The sequence below is a fragment of the Serinus canaria genome, chromosome 1A, assembly GCF_022539315.1.
Source record: "Serinus canaria isolate serCan28SL12 chromosome 1A, serCan2020, whole genome shotgun sequence".
Lineage (NCBI taxonomy): Eukaryota > Metazoa > Chordata > Aves > Passeriformes > Fringillidae > Serinus > Serinus canaria.
In genome coordinates this window covers 27907618-27927493 of record NC_066314.1, presented here as the reverse complement: position 1 = coordinate 27927493, position 19876 = coordinate 27907618, and the positions used below count along the sequence as shown (strand labels likewise).

At 39.8% G+C, this 19876-nt stretch overlaps 1 protein-coding gene across 9 annotated transcripts in view; it reads right to left on the bottom strand.

Annotated features, from left to right (window-relative positions):
- PDZRN4 (PDZ domain containing ring finger 4) overlaps window positions 1–19876 on the bottom strand; it is a 258182-nt gene that overhangs the window by 31852 nt on the left and 206454 nt on the right. For all 9 annotated transcript variants that reach the window (XM_030238569.2, XM_018919644.3, XM_018919643.3 and 6 more), the window contains 2 exons: window positions 8296–8549; window positions 6634–6736 (listed from right to left, as the gene is read on the bottom strand). In XM_030238569.2, coding sequence (XP_030094429.1) covers window positions 6634–6736; window positions 8296–8549 — 357 coding nt within the window. The remainder of the gene's footprint in view (window positions 1–6633; window positions 6737–8295; window positions 8550–19876) is intronic.

The following is a 19876-nucleotide window of genomic DNA, read 5'->3' as shown; positions in this document are numbered from 1 at the left end:
ATAGGACAAGGGGTAAGGGCTTTAAAATGAAAGAGGGCACATTTAGATTAGGTATTAGGAACAAGTTCTTCACTATGAGGGTGGTGAGACACCCAGAGAAGCGATGGATGCTCCAATCCTGGCAGTGCTCAAGGCTGTGCTGGATGAGGCTTTGAACAACCTGGTCAAGTGGGAGGTGTCCCTGCCAATGGCAGGGGTTGGAACCACATTATCTTTAAGGTCCCTTCCAATCCAAACCATTCCATGATTCTGTGATGAAGTCCCAAATTATCTAAGCCCACTTTGATTTGTCAGTTCAGTCCCTGCACCACAACAGCAGCTTCATAAGGTAAGGCATGTGGTGAGAACCATCTGCTTTTTCCACTGAAAGTCTACAGCACATCAAGTCTGTTCCTATTTCTCTTACCATATCAGTCAGGTCTGATGACAATGGAAAGACACAACCTTGTCCACCATTTCAGCTCTTCTAAACTACAACACCCATATCTCCATAAGGATCCATATTTCTTGAAGCCTTCACTTTTAAATTATGTCTGGTGGTTGCTGAATTCAAAAACTGCCTTTTATTTCCTAGAGGTGCATTTTGTGATTTATCTTCAGTTTTAAGAAGTTTGTGGCAAAATAAAAAGATTCCAATCACAGTAGGAAATACAGTGAAAAAACAAGCACAACCTGATAGCCAGCTTCATTGTGCAGAAAGACTCATCAAGTAACAAAACAAAAGAGCCTGACAGCAGCAATCAGCAGTGCTGGCAGTGTGTGCACAGAAGCTGTTTCCATAAAAACCTGTTTGTTCAGGTGCTAGCAATTGAGGAGGAGTTCCAGTTGTGTTGCTGCAAGCTCCTGTAATGCTCACACAGGGGTGTTTGCAGAATATCAGAGCCCTGGAGGGAGCTGTTACAGGCTATCAGCTCAGTAATCCTCATGTTAAAAAGGCCCTAAATATGTATTTACAAGATAGACAGATCTGTTTGTTTTATTGGTTAAGCAATCTATGTGTTGAAAAGCTCTTAAATAGGAATTCACCGAGCAGGCAGGTCTCTCCTGGACTATTACAGCAACAGTGGGCTGTTCACTGAGAATGAATGTCAGTGAGACCACTCTTCAGTGGCCCACAAGAGCCTCAACCCATAAATACTTATAGGTGTTCAAGTAACTTTATTCAGATAAACAGCCTCACTCAGACTGCTCACCTGAAATTACTGCTTCTTTATTTCTAAGGAAAAAACGCCAATAAAAATCAATCACTCCAAAAGTGTAATGTCACAGAACTGATAAATTTGAATTTGCTTCTGAAATACCTTCCCTCATCACAATGGGATGAGTGTTACTGGAGAGGGAACCAGTGTGCTACTGCTGCACTGTATCTACTGCAAGGCTCAGATACTGTAGAAGAAACAAGAAGAGCAGGGTAAAATTTTCCCCTATGCAACTTTTAAGTGTCCAGTGAAAAGATGTCTACACAAAGACTTACTCATGGCCAATTCCAAAAGGTTTCCAGCTCATCTCTAGTCAAGGTCCATTTTTAGTTGTTTGTGAAAACAGCTGACAGCCTCTGATCCAGAAATGTTCAGGTCAACTGGAAACCTTAGGAATTTCAGCATGTTTGGATCAGGCCAATAGTAAATTTGATGGACTAATCTAAATTTACAGTTAACAGATTTATGAGTGCAAATACTTATCAAAACATTTAAATGAATGGCTGTGCATAACCATAAATTAGCATTTGCATTCAACATGCATACACACACATTCGTTTCCTTATTCTGATGGAAAAATCTGTCCCTTGGGTCTACAAATCAGAACATGATCTTAAGAGTAATAATTTTTGCCCTGAAGTATTAGCCAGCCCTCAGAGCACTATGCCCTGCTGTGCTTAGGAGGAGGATGATGCAGTAAAGCAACTTGCATATGAATATTCTAATTTCCAGAAGTCCTATTTTCTATAGCATAGGAAGAATCCACACAGCATGAGTGTAGTTTTTAGCTCATGCTCCAAGTGGGAAAAGTCTCACATGTTTTTTTTCTCAAAATACCATGCTCTTTCTTCCAAGAACTCTTATCCTTTCATTGCCTGGACACAAAAGGCTCCATAAAACATGACCACAGAAAGATTTTACCTGCAGAGGATTCATGTGGCTCTCTGTATGTTTACTGACATGCGCAAACTTTCTGACCAAAAAAGTAAAATAAAGCTGCTCAATGGTTTCTAAGTGAAGAGCATCAGAATACCTCATAATTTCATATTAGGGTCAACTCTATCCTAAGCAACTTTTCAGAGGTACTGGTCTTAAAATTGCCCCAATCTATCAGGACTAGCATTGGTGTGCATTAGAACTAAAGTCATCAGACAGAGATGGACTAACAATGGCTGCCATTCTCCCTTTTTCACTCTGAAATGTTTCCCTCCTGATATGATGGACTGTTGATATAATTTTCCAGACTCCTGAAAGCTGAAACAATCACTGTGCCCAGAAATGAAAATAATCAGAGCTGGAAAGTCTTTTAGGCAATTATTCTGGTTTCCTTTGTGCATCCACATTGACTAACACCCAACCTTCCTCCAAAAAAACAACCCCTCAATGCTGACAGCAAATTTAAGTATAGTCTTCTTCATATATGCAACAACAGACAATGCAACCCACTGCTATTCCTTCTCAGGGATGTCTTTTGCTGTTTGGAAGAAGCATTCAGCTGGAAATGAGAATCTTTTCCTATCTGAGATATCTGAAGTTTTAAAAGCTGTAATCCCCCAGCAGAAAGCAATCACCTCCCCTTCTGCTTTTGCTCAAAAGCTGCTCCAGTACATACATGGTATGAAGTCTCTGCCCATGGGTAAGGACCTCGTGACTAAACAGCACGACCAGCTTGGGCCTGCCTGTAACATCTTATTTTCTCATCTCATTAGGCTGATTGCGTAGGACCAGACAACAGTGATGCTTTCTTTTGACCAGCTCTGTCTTTACAACATTATTTGTTGGTTATCTCTTTTTCTACCTATTTTTTAACTGTCCCACCATTTAAATGACTCTGTCCCCTTGATTTCTGTATACTATAAATGTTCCAAAACAAGTATACAAAGTTTCACTCTCCTGGATAGCAGGTTCAGAAATGTTATTAAGTGTGCACCATTAGCTTACTTATTTCTCCCTTGTACCTGTAGCCTGTATTCTTACAAGGACAAATTTTAGAGCAACATTTAACTGGGGATTGTGATGCTGTTAGTCATTTCACCTCATTGGTACCAGCAAGTGTGATCTATAATCTAAACCCACTTGTCCAGCAGCAGAAAGCCACTCATAGTCAGGCTGGGTGGGTTTGTTCTGAATATCTCTGGCTCTCTGTCAGTGATATTGATTGCAAGTCCAATGGAGAGCTTACACATCAGTCCATTCCTGCTTCTTAAAAGTCCTCAAGAGTATCTGGCTATGCAAGAATTGCAAATCTTTTGATGCCTTTCTGCCAACACTGACTGAGGTGGGGTCTGTCTTAGCATCTACCAGCAATTCAGATTTCTTTTAGGACAATTTTTGCAGTAGCAACACAAAGGATGCTCAAGCTGGCAGATGAAAATCCCCCAGCTTTATCATCTTCCCAGCCATTTGTTTAAAGTATGGTACTGTATGGAGCCTAATGAGCCTCCCTGGGAGTGCATCCTTCCAAGGCAATTGGCTCATACCTGAGTTCATTGCATTGTGACAATCTGATCACAGCCCACAGGGCTTTTCTAGCTTACAACTGGAGTAGAAGAGTCTTAGAAGTGTCTAATCCTACACTGCAAGTATAAGTCCATATCCCCAGTGCTGGCTATCATATATGATCCTCCTCTGGGTCTCTTATGGTGGTAGCTCAGGTACTGAAACACTAGCACAAATTTTTAAGCAAGAACCAAAGTGATCAGAGTTTTTAAGGACATTCCCTTTCTTGAAAAACATTTTTGTTTCCAGCACCTTCTTTGCTAGTCATCTTATTTCATTACTTCCTAATGTCGCTGCATATTTTGCATTTGTGTTTCAGAACTGATGCATTCTTCATTTGCAAACCATTTCTAGGAAATAATGGGGTGTTGATATAGTTCTTTTCCTGCCTACTAACTTGTTTCAATTCGTTTCTGAAATCTCCAGGTTTGGATTTTAATCCATTTTAAAATTTTCATGTTTGCCATGGAGACCTGTGAGCTACTTATCTCCACCCTTTTGTACAATGGGAAGGTTCATGTGCATTTCGGAAACAGAACTGTGCTCTTGACAGCAGACAAGTTTTTTGCTGTATGTGATTAGCTAAAGTTTAACCAGAAAGTTGTCACAAATTAAAAAACTATTATAAAATCAAGGAACAACTGCACCCTTTCTCCATGCTGCTTTCACCCTTAGATGGTGGGTATGATGTGTTGAAAATCTAGAAACAAATCAACACGCTTTTGAGACAATATTAATACAGGAAGCAATATAAAAGCTGGTCTTTAATTGGAGATCTCCAAAGGAAAGTGAGGAAAAATGCCCCCATCACACAGGGCGAATACAGTTTTTTAAGTTTAGCATTGGAGCATAGCCTCAACTCCCCCCCGTCCTGCTGCTTCTCCCCAGAACTGGCAACAGGAGCTGGGAAGTTCTTTTATACTCTGAGACTCTTTTTTGGAATGGAGATATATAACCCTGAGGACAATGCTCTCAGTTTTTTCTAGATCTCTGGTTATGGCAAGGGAGCTTAATAAGGTCTTACAGGGACCTGAAATAGCAGATAATACAACTAGTGAGTGACCTAAACCACAATATTACCATATGGGCTTAAACTTTGGGAATATCTTTAATGTTTAGAGCTCTGCTAATTAAAGGCTGCTAGATATTCTTGTTTCCCCAAAAATGCACATATTTAGTAGAAAACCTTCTTCTCAAAGGAGTCTAGACAGTTTCCTTCCCATTTAAATTTCACATAAAACACTTTATTTCAGTCACTCAGTGTGTATGCCTTGGGCAACTGAATCAAAGCTAACAGCAAATTAATGGCTATGATGTTGTGATTAGCAGAGAATACAGGCAACTGAGAACCTGTCCAAACATTGACTGTAGTCACAGTATTTATGCCAGCCACTATTTGGGATAAATAATGGCCACAAAGAGGACTTGATTCCACCAGGTAGACCTTTTAAAAAATGTCACTGATATTCTTATTAAATGGTGAAAATTATTTTGATTTTAACATTTGAAAAATTGTTTCTAGATGCTTACATTCCTAATTAAATTAAATATTATCAGAAAAAATAGTTTCTATTACATTTCAGGAACAAGTATCATGAACAAACACACTTGACAGAGAAATTTAATTTAATATTGTATTACACAGGGGGAGTCAAAATAGAACTTAAAGTCTGAGACTCTGATGCTGTGAGACACTACGCCAAAATCCAGCTGGGAAGAAATAATCATTTCACTTATCCATAGCAATGATTTTTTGAGGAGTTCAAATAAAAGTTTGCTTGTTCTGATGAGATCCACTAAGCAGATGTTATTTGATTTTCCAGATTCCCCTGTCTGCTAGAAGAGCAATGGGCTGAACTTGCAGTTGAGCGTCTTAGACGCTAAAGACACAATAAAAGTGAACTCACTGAGTATTTGCCAAGGCTTTGGCCTTTCATTTAATTTCCAAATGCCATCCAGTTATATGAAACCTTTAAAAGGGTTTCTTAAGGTAGAGTAAACATGAGGATAGCATGTTTTTAATCTTGTATTAAAGATTTTAAATTATTTATAATCATTCTTAACTCATCATTCAGTAACTTGAATTTATGAAAAGACTCAACACTTTAATAATAAAAAGAACCATCTGCTTCTTATGCCTGTTCCTATAAATATTTTGTTACTAGATGACAGTGGAAAACATGAAAAGCTAATGACTGACTGACAAGTAGATTATTTAGATATTGAAATGAAAATCTAATGAAGAGCAACATCACTAATCATATGTTATAATTTTGGGAAGCTTCACATAATGATTTTCCAGTGACTCAGAAACACATCCACCCTTGTCACCAGACAGTACAATACATTAGCAGCAAAGGGAGATTTGTGGTACAGAGCATAATCTCTCATAATTGCAATACTTATAATGTCAAATATCAAAGAGCAAGTAATAAAAACTATATTCATTGTCCAATTTGAAGCATGATCTTAAAAACACTCAAGCACACACCCAAATATCTAGAAGACTGATTTCTAATGCATTCAATACAAGGACAATTGACTCTTAAAATTAGAGGCAGGAGGAGGAAAGCAATTAAGCCTCCAGTAACCATTTGTGGAAAGGTCTGCTTTAAAGTGTTAAATCTACTAAAGAGAAGCATTTCAGCTACAGCCTCCACTGCACAAAGACAGAACATGTTAAACAAGCCTCCTAGACTTGCATGTAGTTACCCACTGCAGAATTCTGCTTTCAAATTTCACATCTTTAGCCTAACCCTAGCCTACCTCCAGTAGATCCTGTGACATCACACAGCTATAATACAAAACTGCCTTTTGTGATGATTTTTAAGAAGTATTCCCACTCTTCTTTTTCTCAGAGGAGCCTGCTATCAGCTGTGTAAATGCCATATCTGTAATACCAGAAAGAAAGGGTGAAGTGTGCCCATGATCTTACCTCATACTCAAAGTCCTCTGCTCTATCTGCATCAGCAGGCAGGCTGGAAAGATACTCATTACCTTCATAAAATTCATGCTCCACTGGGTGAAGAGAATGGCAGCTATGTGGAACAAAGCAGTACAATAACAATAGATGAGAAAATATGTGGTTTTTTTTTTTAATTAAAAGGTCCCACCTCACCTCTTTCCACAGTCACCTCCTCCCCCTGCTGCCAACCCAGTCTCACTTCATAGTTTTCTCATCTCAGGATGCTACTCTGAATGGCTTGACAGCCTGAAAGAACAAAGTACCTGAAAGAGCCAGTACCATGAAGCTGCACAGGCTGTTTTTCTTGCAAAAGCTCATGCTCTGGCTGAGTTAATTTTGCTGGGCTCATCTTTAGGCATATTTACACAGGGTGATTTCTTAAAAGGGTCTGGTGTGAACCAAACTGCTTCATTGTGACATTCTGGATTCCTTATATTCATAAAAGTACATAACTCCAGATTCAGGTGCTGTGTCATGGCTGGGGCAACTCACTAATTATCTGGGCATAGTCTTGAACAATCTACAGGCCATATCAGGCTCACAAACTGCTCAAGAATTTATGTAAAATAATTTGCATTATCCTCTTTTGCTAAAGTGGTAACAACATGGTGAAGTGTACTTGAAGTACACAGTTACAAATGTCAGTAAACTGTACTGTTAAATGGGCTTGGAACACAAAGAGTGAGGTCTTTACAACATCTTTAGACCCAAGGCTGGATCCCAACCATGTAGTATGCAGGGTGGACCTATCTTAGTAGAGGTTGAAAACTCTTCTCCATGCTGAGGGCATGGGAACTTCAATCACGGTAGCCCAGAGTTTAGATATCCCTAGTAAAAACTCAAAAATACATGGATCCTGTTCCTTGCTGTGCAGCAGTCAGCCCAATCCATCTAGCCTAGAATTTCTAAAAATGGACCTACATCAAAGTTAAAAGTGTCATGTTCTGCAGTAGCATCAATTCTGCAGACCCACAGAACATGCCAGCAAATCAGTGAAAAAGCTCTAGGGCTATAATAGTTTTTGGCAGGCTACAGAGGGTCTGTAGGGTCATCTGAGGTCACCCACAACATGATGTTATTTATGAGGTGGGGTCAAAAGAGGAAGAACCCTACACCCTACTTATGTATAAGCACCACCTGCTGGTGTTTGCATCCAATTCAGTTCCAAAGAGTGACAATTTAATTAATACATTTTGCCATATGACAGATGAAATGGTATTTTTTGATCTCTCAGTTTTGCTTTTCATAAGGGGACCTTTATATTAAACCACTTGTTTCCTTGATTTGTTTTTGTAAAAAATTTGGAAGAACAGAAAAAAAGACAAGCTCTTTCTAGGTCTGAAGAAGCCTTTTTGATATTTTGGAACACAGAAGTGTTTTTCTTCTTTACTAGGGTTAGCTTTAGATGAACGGATAAACACAAAGCAAACATGTCTGAGATTCCTTCCTGTAGCCCTAATCTACAAGCAGAGTTTAGGAAAGCTGTCAGTGAAGCCTGAATGGGATCGTGGTTATCAACAACATTTATTATTTATTTAAAGTGTTCCTGAGACTTTTTCAGGAGACGGCTGGAAGACCATCACTGCAATGCCTCAATCCCACAGGTAAACAGCAGAAAAAGATAAACCATACCTATCTGAAAGTAGAAAAGGGCAGATATCTGGGACTGGTGGTGTGGAAGGCCTTAGCTTGGCCAGAGCCATGATATGCTCAAAAGTGATGTCAGTCTGAGTGCTGGCATCCATAAGCTGAACATCCTGAGAGCTGCTGTGAGCTTTGGTAGCTGGGGCTCGTCGTAAAACCTGAACTACAATGGGCTCCTTGGCATTGCGGAAAGCTTCCACTGCCTCCTCGTGAGTGGCCTTGGAGAGGTCCTTCCCATTGACCTGGAGAAAACAGGAGAGTACAGCAAAGGTGAGAGAAAAGGCAGCATAAAATCATGGGTGTAAAATACAGGGGATGAATTATTTGTGCGGTACTGATGACATCGATGAGCATATTTTGGTATCCATGCAAGAGGGAATGTACAGCTGGGAGGAGAAATAAGTTCTTTAATCTTTGACAGAAATTAGAAATGGTTTGAACCATTCCATAACTGTCCCACCCAATGGAATCCAAATACAGCAAAGAAAATACAGTATTTAGAAAATAATTTAATTTTTTCTCTTGTCCTATTTTATTAACTTTGTAATATGCAGCTAAAATAGGAGGGGTGCCTTTAATTTAGAATTTCAGCATTTTTTTGTTGTATGCAATTGTTTTAAAGGATTTCTGGCATAGCACTGTTATTAATGCAGATGTCAATAAACATGTCTCTGATGTCTAAAAAGAAACAAGGCCAATTTTCAATGTTTTGTCACTTATCTGCTATGGCCATTATACAACCATTAAGACCACAGATAGGAAGATTGGACTAGCACAGTCAGCTGCTGGTCCTTCAAGGAAAGAGGACTAACTCAATAAATAATTTGCTATGAACAGACAAATAATCAACCAGAGAAAAATACATTGCAAATGTAGCATAGCTTGGCAAAACTAAAAGACTGTGCCAAGGTTTCTCTCTGCTGCAGGCAAAGCAGCAAATTCCTCCTGGTCTAGATGAGGCCTTAGGGTACTAAAAAAACGTAGCTGCAAGGTTTGATTATGCTAAATTTATACGAATTCAGGTGCTTGGAACAAGATTTGCAAGCATCAGCCCACTACAAAATGTGAAGGCTAGTTGGTCAATGCCATCCAGTAGCTAAACCCTTGAACACAGGGCTGTGCAACACCCTTACACAGAAAATACTGCTGGTTCCAGAGCAGTGGGACCACTGCTGACTGCTACACAGGACCTAACTGTTGTGAGCTACTGTGGAAATGAGATGATCCTGTGCTGGGGTAGAAAGGCAGGGTTTTCTAGTAAGAAATGTGACTACCAGGAGGTACCAAAACCAGGTTAAAATTTATATTCCCAGGAAAACTTCTACACTGCCAGCAAATCAGAAATAGGAGTCTGCTGCAAGGTCATGCTCAAATTATCTTCTTTGTATAGACAATGAGTCATAAAACTTCATAAAACTTAATGAACTAAGTCTAAATCCTTTCCAGAAATGGGACAGCCCCCATAAATTACTTTTCCCCAATGTTTGCAAATAGTGGTAGAAATGAAAATTTCTTTGCCACATCACTCCTTCATTCTTGGAAGAAATTCTTGGAAATTTCTTGTCAAAAAGGGCAAAGGCAAACAGGAACAATGTCAGCAAACTCAAAAGACCTCAGTAACTCAGCAGCCTTCAGTAACATTTTGAAGCAACTTGTGCAACCATAGTCCCATCATATTTATGTGCATGGGTAGGATATTGGTGACCATTAATTTCAAGTATATATCAATTCAATACATTTCCAGAGCATGTGCACAAGTACAAGGTAGCATCTTTCCTCTGACTTAATTTCCAAAGAATCAGCACTTTCACACCCATGTCACTCACATGGACATGCAAAATAACTGTACTGTGATGTAGCCACCAATGTAAAGGTCAGCTGATCCTTCTAGCTAGACATGATGCCGTACGCAGTGGTGAGAAGCCTGGAAATTTTGAACACATTTCTGTACATATAAAAGCTCAAAACTCTTTATGCCGAATGCCTGGGACACCCAAAAGTACCACACCACTGCAGCCTAGACCGTGACCAGGTAATTCAAAAGGCAGCTAGATTGGTCATCTAAGCTCAATGCATATCTCTGATATGGTCTGTCTGATAAATGAAGCAAAAAAATGAAGATTTAATGATAAAATTTTATCATTTAGACTATCATCCATAAAATCATACCTATTTATAATCTAATTTATAAGGGAAAAATATCAGTTGTATCTAAGAGGAAGAGCCAGAGCAGTCAAATAAAAAATTAAGTTATAAGAAAACCAAATAAATTTCCCCCAGGAGAGAACTTCTGCCAACCCTCCCTGCTAAGGCAAGTGACACTGCCAGGGTGTTCAGACTCAGCGCCATCTAATGGAGGCAATTAGAGATAAAGCTTCAAGCCTGGGTCTTCCAGCCACTCTTCAGTTCCAGCCTCTGCCTTATTCTTGTTTCTAATTTAGATCCTATCAAGGACACAGTTTTTCAGTTTCTGTGATTTTTGTAACAAGACTGGCCTACAGGCTGTCTGAGGGACTCTCATTCCTAAGGCCCTAAGAATAGAAAAATTACTTTCCTGGCTCCTCAGTCCCTCTTGATACTTTTTCAGATAACTATATGGTGCTTCTCTTAAAAGTAAATGTTTGGGAATAAATACCAAATAGCAATGTATTAGTTTGTTTCCTCTATTCAAGTAAAAAACATACAATCATTCTGTATCCCAGCTGAACCACGTGGATTTTGGCGCAAGATAACCATTTCATCACAGATCCACATCAACAATCTAAAAAACATTTGGATAGCATACAAAAGCCTTTTTTTTTTTTTTTTTGAAAACCAGAAGCTCTGTCTATTCACATCAGTCAGCACTTATCACTTATTCTGAGGAAATAGACATAAATTCACAATAATGCCATTTACATGCAAATTTTATTTCTAAAGAATAATAATATTTTAAAATCACATGAATGTGAAAAATCACAAAAGATACACATTTTCATTTATCCTGGGAACCTATGTCTGACCTCTATTTTCATTTAAAGCCCTACTTAATTTGATGACTTTAAACACATTCTCTCCTTTATTTGGTTTCTTATGAAATACAAGCACAGTGAACCCAATTTACTTGTTTAAATTGTCACTTGAAGTTCATCAACACACTTTGTCGATCTACATAGAGGTCACATAATTTACAAATGCCTCCTTTCTCAGAAGAAAATCTATAGTTGAATTACTCTGTGCTGGCAGCTGTTCTGCCCACTTGGGGCTGAGGAGAATTTTTTAAAAACCTAAAGCCAGCACTACAGATGGGGTTGGAAGCACTTTCTTCTGCAGGAAGGATCTTCTTCCTCCTGCATTATCCCCCAACACAACTCTCACATATAGTTACCCTGGGAGCCAAAGACGGCTGAGCACTTATTTACAGCAAGCCATTTACAGGTTCTTAGTGGATGATTAAATAAATTCCTCGCCTCTGAAAGGTTACTTTCAGTGGAATCCAGGGTACTATTTTAAGTGGATAGAGAAATCAGTCACTTTTAACAGTCAACACAAAGACAAGGGAATACATTTGTTGTAGCAGATGGGCTAATTAATCCACAAGCTAGTTGTGAATGTTAAGTAAAGAATATATCTTTTCTCATGTAAACCATCCTCCTGCCCTCTTTGATTAAGCTTTTGTTTAATGAAAGCTCTCTCCCCCTGTCCCTGGCTATTGGACACACTTCTAATCCTGGACCACTTGTCAACATCTCCCGCCTCAGTGACTAGTGGCCACTGCCTGGATCCTTGCCATCCCCTTTGGACTCTTGCTCTAAACCCAGCCACATGCAAAACTTCATCAGCATCAGAAAATAAACAAGGAAATGGGCTTTGTCTTTCATGCAAACATCAACTGACATTGGCCACCTGCCACTTCTAATGCCAGCACCAGTGCACACAAGCGTGTTCCCACAGAGAGAGGTGGGCAGCAGAGAAGTAAGGGCAGGACTAAATAACAAAACAGTGACCATAAAGTATGTAGATAAATGGTTGTTAAGTTATCTTCATGTTATGAGTGCTAAAGAAAAGGTGAAGAAAAATCAGCCCTTCAATGAAGACAGCTTCCAGGATTTAAGTGCCTCTGACTGAAAATTTCAACTGCCTTGTCTGTCTTCTAACACGCTTCTGCTCTTGATCACTTAATGCTGGGCAGAATTTTTGAAACAGAAGTGCCACAAATGTTGAATTTTCCTGTAGTCTTTCCTTTTTCCATATTAAAAGAAAAATGAAAATAGCAGAAAAATAGGGAGAAAAGGAAAAAGTATATATAGTCACATGAAAACAATCATCACAAAATCATTAGCAGCTCACGAGATAGCCTCCTACCCTCAGCAAATACCTGGCATTTGCAAGTTTAAATTTAAGATCAGCTCTGCGGAAGTAAAATCCTTTGAGACCCTTCATTTATTCAGTAAAGGCAATGGGAAGAATAACTGAAGTGTTCTGCAAGAGCAGAGATGTCTAGACACACAGCTTTCCAAGCTGAATGACAGAGATGCTGTCTGACATGATGATGGAGTTCACACAAGGCTCACTGTCCTAGGAGATTTCAACACCCATGCAGAAGATGCCCCTGACCTGACAGGTGCTAAATCTGCTCTCATCACAACTGTCTCCTCACCTTCAATTTCTCACCCTAAATACACCCAGGCTACCATTCCCTGTGCCTCCTTGGACAGCAGACTGGCACAAAGATCAAACACTGTCCTTAAGTTCGACCATTCCTTCTTTAGGACAGGAATTTGAGCCTGTCCTAACTGCAGGCAACAGGGGAATAAAACCAAAACCATCTCAGCTTCCTCCCAGATTTACAGTTTTTGGCATACAGAAACTCTAGAAAACTCCTATTGCTGAGGGCCAGCAGCTGTGAGGCTCCCTGGGCAGGACAGGCTGGCACTGCACATGTGACACAGTGCCAACCTGTCAGTTGCTCCCAGTGACACCCATGCTGGAGGGGACACTGCGAGTCTTCTGCTAACACACGTGTGATAGTCCATCTACAGAAAGGGCATTTGACACACTGACATTTTAGGTTACAGTTTTGTACTAAGCCACATTTCTTCAGCAAGTTAATCTGAAAGACAGCAAATTCAGCCATTATCCAATACCACTATCTCAGTCAGGGTTCATGCAAGTTCAGTAAAGGGACAACTTTTATTATGCTGGTTAATGACATTTTCTGTTCCTTGGCCAGATGAGTTAAGTGACTCTTGTTCCAATTTGATCCTTTGCTGCCCTGACTGTGAAATCTTGTCATCCTTCCTAAAAGCTACACAAGCTGCTGAACACGCAGGCTCTGGCTGCTTCCTTCAAGCTGAACCACAGGCTTATAACAAGAATTACATCTCTATTACCTGTAGAGTTGAGGTTTGTGCTGTTTGATAGCTGGTTTGTATAGCTGGTTCAACAATACTGGATAGGCCCGGGCAATGCCCAGTACTGCAGCCTTCTGTGCATGTCTGTGTGTAACCAGCACACCACTTCTATTTCCCAGAAATTAGCAGAAATCTACTGTGGCTGAAAAGCCAGTGGGTAAGTCTTTATCTGAGCAAGACAAAATAACGGTTACAAAAACTGGAAAAACAAAAAAATATACCTATTTCCACTCTGTGAAATTTTTTCTCAGTGCGAGACAACCCAACGACTTCTTGGCAATTTTGATCATTTAAACAGCAATTGCCAAAAGAAAAGCACCCTCCTTTCAACTGACTTCAGGATGATGCTTCATTTTGTCAGAGCTGTTCACTGAGATCAGTGCATCCATGGCCAGGTCTGACAGCTAGAATTTCTCTCTATGAAGGACATGACATATTTTGGAAAGACCCCAGCAAAAAGCTGGATGCTGCCTGGAAATTGCCTAACAAGATGTCCTAGATGTCCTGAATTAGAAGATTTTTAAACTGGAATGAAAAAAATGTCCCAGACAGATGTACAGAGAATGGACAAATAGTTCTCATCACATTTGCAGTTAATACAGCAAATTAGTGAGAAAGGTAATTAATACCTTGTGCTTGAGAAACTTTGGTTCTCCAACAAATAGAAACTCAGTATCTTTTTTTTTTGTGATTTTGCCTTCTCTACCCAGTCACATCTAAATAAAACAAAAACTAGAAGCTAGAAGCATCTGCTAGAAGCATCTTCCAAAACTGTGTGCAGATTCATGCTCCATGTTTTGAAAATTATTGAAGTCCGTTGTAAGCAAAGCAATCACTGAAGATTGCCCCAACTTTGGGAGGAGGTTTGGGGTTTTAAATCCCAAATGTATAATTTGGGACTGCCTAATTGCATTTATGGTACTGAGTATAAGAAATGAATTGGGCTTTAGATGCTTGTCTACAGCCTGCTTCCAGCTGGCTGGGTGAGGTACAATGATCATCCACGACAAATGCCTTGAGAATTTCAATCTCTCTAACACTGTAAGGGACATTTCCATCCCTAATGACTCTTTGTGTTTTGGACTCTCACCTTGTGACATCTGTTAAAAACCACTTGGATGCTGCAATTTGCATCTCCAGGATAGCTATCACTGCTCCAACAAGTTTTAAATCATTACTTACCAGCTTTAATTTGTAGCCAAAATGCAAACTTAATTTCTGCACTTCATAACATGAGGCTTGGCAGTCGGTGTAACTGGAGAATATTTCCTCCAAATCATCTGTGTTTTAGAACAATGCACATCTCACAAAGACCCTTTCAAGTCCTTTAATGCAGGTGTCCAACAACATCAGAACAGCTCAGAAAGTTCAGCTCAAAAAGTACAGCAAGAGCTCAGAAAAAATTCACGTAAGTTTTGAAAGAGCGGACATACAATTATCTGCAATTCTCTTGGTTTGTGTTATCTGCATTTGCCTTGTGAGTGAAATGAAATCACCAAATTAAATTTAAGAATTACTGCATTCATTTCAAAGTGAGCTGCCTGGAGACAACTGCTGGTAGACAAGTATTTTTGATCAACTGCTCTTGTCTTTTTCCAAGTCCCTTAATCTACCCAGCAGACCTGTGATTAGTTGCAATCACCACCTTTCTTGCATGCTCTTCCAGCTTGTATTCCCAGTCTCATTCCTCCTTCCCTTGCTTTGCTGCCTCTGTTCTCTCTGTCAGGCTGTTGGCTCTTCTCACTCTGCCTTTTTCTTTCAGTGAAGAAAGTCCTTCTTTACTCCCTAGGACTCTCACACCTGCTGATTCCCAAACCTTCCCTCTTTCCTTTCCTGAACTCTTCTCTACAAAGACCTCCCACTGCCCTCTCACTGAACCTGCCCCCTCCCCACAGGCTGGGAACTTGTCATCCTCCCAGGGTGACAGCTGGAAAGCTGAACACTCATGAGGTCTGCCTTCACCAGCACCTCCTGGTACCAACACGAATGCTCAGCTAACCCAGATGGTAATGTTGCAAGGCTGGGGTATATTTACTATGCAAATTGCTTTTAATATTGACAAACAGTTTTTTTGATGATATTAAGATTCTGCCTGAGGGCAATAAAGACTAAACTAGCTGTGGCATGCATAAAATACATGTGTTACTTCTTGATATAATTACAGCATCATTTATTACTTTAATCATTGCAAACTTTTCCTGTTTGGGGATAGGGCATTGAATAAATCTCTCAAGAGATCTACCACATACACTAATCCTTTGATGATGGGGAAAAATACAATCAAAGGCCAGTGTGTGTACTCAGAACGAACATTTTTTATCTCTAAGCCTTTGCACGGAATGCTGTAGTCTTCTGTGAACTTCATGGTGTCTCTGCTCCACCACAAGCTCACTCTCCAATTTCTCTTACAGGGTATGTACTTTTCTCAGAGAAGAGGCTCTTCAAAAGGTAATTGCCAATAAAGTTTTAGGAGACCAAATTAACGACATTCTTTAATCATCTGCAGTTCCCAAAGACTAATGGAAGAGGCTGAATGGCAGATTTCAGGACTTTAAATAACATGTAGTCACTTTTTTCCTTTTAGGGAGTCATACTCTACTTTTCACTACCAGAGAAAAACCTCAGTCACGGCTGGCATCGCCACATGAATGTTACACTTATCACTGTCATAACAATTCATCCACACACAGACGACTGAAACTCCTGGTCTCCCCTGAACCGAGTAGTTTAAAAAGATAGATGGCTGCCTTCTGGCTAATTGTGGGAGTTCTTTCATTACTATAAAAAGACTTATTATATCTCAAGTGACTTTATAAAGCAGTGAATAATGAGACTTAAAGTCTTTGGAAAAGAGTCCGCTGATCAAATGCTGGGATAACTTATGGGCACAGTGACCTTTTCCTCAGTAAGATACTTCAAACTGCTGCTGTTGGCCCATTATTAAAACTCCCCATTTAAGGCATGCAGTTAAGCCCAAGGCGGACTTTATTTTTTTTTATTTTTAAATTCAATTTAAGGTAGCACAGCAAGACCTATATCTCTCCCAGCATGGAAAGATAACTCCTGACTGCTCCAGCTGTGCAGGAGCAGGACAGATGGCTGTGGAAGTGCAGGCAGCTGGCTGGGTCTCACCACCGTGCTTCTGACAGCACTGCCAGGAGCCTGCACCCCATGTGCCACAGCGCTCCTCACCCCAGCAAGGGAGCTCCTTCCTGCCAGCACATCCACCAGCAAGCCCCAGTACGCTGGGCTAGCTCTTGTGAAGCTGCAAGGAGGAGCAGCCCATCCCCTCCAGCCGACCTGGTGAGCTGAGTTTGGCCTGGCCAGGAGGGTGCTCCGAGTGCCAGCTCTGCACACTGCAAAACTGCAGAGACATCAAACCCAACAGCATAGCACTGAGCCTGGTCTCGAGCCTGGCTGACACCCTGGTCAGTTCCTGGGTTCTGCCACACATCTAGCACAACCCAGTGTCCTGCTGGGCTGCCACACACATGAAGTGCTAAGGTTAGAGTGATCCCCAAATGCACCTGCACTTGCTTTTTAAATGAAGGTACAACAGACTAGTTCTGCTTTAATATTAATTTCTTACTGAGCACTTGTTTTAATTTTATCTTGAAGAAAGAGAAAAGGTTCCTCCTCTTTGGAAGCAAAACTTGGAGAATCTCTTTCTTTTTTTTTGCCATTCTTCTTTCATGCTGCCTTGAAACTAATTTGACCCTGTTGTTCTCCATTGATTTTCATGGCTTTACTCCAGAACAAGCACAATAGCAAATCTTTTTGGCATAATAGTACTTTCAAAAATTCATTCCAGTGTTTCACAGGACTAAATATTTAAAAAATACTTTTGACAATCTCAATGTATTTAGATTTTCTCAGTCATATGGGCAGACAAAACAACAGATACATTAACTTCATCCTGCCTCTGGAACGTGGCAACTTCCTAGAGCTCTTTTTCAAAGAAGAAGAAAATGAATTCAGAGGAACCACTCACTTGATAAAACAATGCAAGTAATGGTGCCTTACCTGCTATTCAAAAGTTTATCAGATGCTTTTGTACCAGAAAGTTCCCCATAGCTTTTAGGAAGGCTTAGCAGCAATTTTTATTGAACATGGAGAAAGCAGCTGTAAACTTGTAGCTACACACAATGAACACAAAAGAAACTACGTGTAGAGGCACAAAAAAGGACTCTGATGAAACATAATTGTGACTGTTTCTTCCCTTTTGTTTCTCTCTCTCCTACTTTGATCCTCTTCTAAAGACTATTTATTCATGTAGGATTACTTCAGTTTTCGACTGAGTGATGGGGGCTTGCTGTGCTGACACAGAAATATTTTAAGTTGCTTCTTCCTAAAGTTTATTTGCCACATTCCTTTTTAGCAGAAAAAATTGTAAAGGATGTGAATATTAGTACCAGCTTAATTCTATCTTATTTAGACAGCACCAAGACTGCGTACACATCTTCTGTACTAAGAGCTGCAGCTCCTTTCTTGCTAAAAATCAATTACAGCTGCTATTTCTGTCCCTGTGTTTCCAACTCTATTCTTCCTTCTGGAGTCTTGCTCCTTCCTCTCTCCCTATCTCTGCCTTCCTTCACCACTTCCTTCCTGTGTTTTATTCCAGCTGCCTCTTTGGCTTCCCTCCCATATCTTTTTCTCCTTTGACTCCCTTTATCTTCTGGGATTTGGTCTCTGCAGTGTTAGAAGCAGCAGCAACTGCTCCTGTATGGCTCCAGATTTAACACCTGCAAAGGGAATCTCTCCCTGAATGAAGTCTACAGGAAGTCCCTTCCTACAGGCTTTAGGAGAGAATGAAGGAGCTGACTCATTTCTCCAATGGACTCTCCAAAAACCAGCAAGGGCATTTTCTGGGGAAGTTCATGCAATGCTCATCAATTTTCTTTTCCCAGGCAATTCCAGGTGTATTGCAAGGCTATCAGAGCTGCTGTTCCAGCTCTCCAAGGCGCATCAAGGCTGTTAAGGCTCAAAAGGCTGAAAAAATATCAGTGAGCTTATGCACTGCTGGTAGCCAAGGCTGTGCTGCTGACTGGTCACCAAATATGTTGCACCATTGCCTTGCAATATCACAAATATCACTGGAATACAAACACATTTTGAAGAATCTCTTGTGTTAACTCTTCAGGAGAAAAACTGGCCTTAGGATACATGTGCAGTTCTTGTTGGTTTCAACTGCCATGCACCTTCATCAGATGGTGACGTTTAGCACACAGAGCAGAAAAGACCTTTAATTGTCAGGAACAGATTAATTCTTTCTGCTCAGAGAAACAGAATTTTAATATGAAGTGAAATTATCTGACAGGTTTTTGATTATCTTAAAAGCAGCAAAAGCAACTTAATTAAAACACTGAAAAGGGTATTGCAACCTACTGCACTTATGTATTTGGAAAAGAAATGCCTGGATGGGGACTGTCTTTTTGGTTGTATAGCATCAAGCACCACAGAGCTCCAAAGTAGGGCCTTCTAGATATTGCTGTAGTAAAAATAATGATTATACATCTGTGCTGAGAATTTAGACAATGAATTATAAGGGGACATGAATTAAAATAGACATGCTTTAAAGTAAAGTTTATAGCCTAGACAATGAAAATACTTTAATCATGGCACACAGGGGGATATCAAGACAAGAGCAATGTCATCTTTGTTTTGTCTTAGGAAGAAAGTCCTTTTAAAAATGAGGTTTTCTTTTTGCAATTTATATGACATTTCATAACATAAAAAGATAAATACCAATGCTTTCTTCTGAAAGAAGAAATAAGGCCCCTTATTTTTTACATTATGTATCAGAAAAGACATGTTAGGTGCACTTGAATTCCTGACGACAATATACAGATTATATACAGAGGATTATTTTATAAAGGGAGATGTAAATTCTGTATATGCTTATAATAGAATTATTAAGAGTAGACTATCTAGGAATGCTTTTAGTAAGTTATAAAAATAGCATAATGTTTGTAAAAACAAAATTCCTGGCCAAATGAAGACATTTCACCAAAATCAAAACAACATTGAAATGCTTCTCAGCTGAACTTCTTAACTAAACCTCACAGATTTTAAGATGTCATATTTGTCATATTACAATGACCCCTGCATTGAAGTGTTTGTTTACACTAATTTCGGCAACTTTCTTCAGCAGGAGGCAAGAAACTGTGGTAAAATAT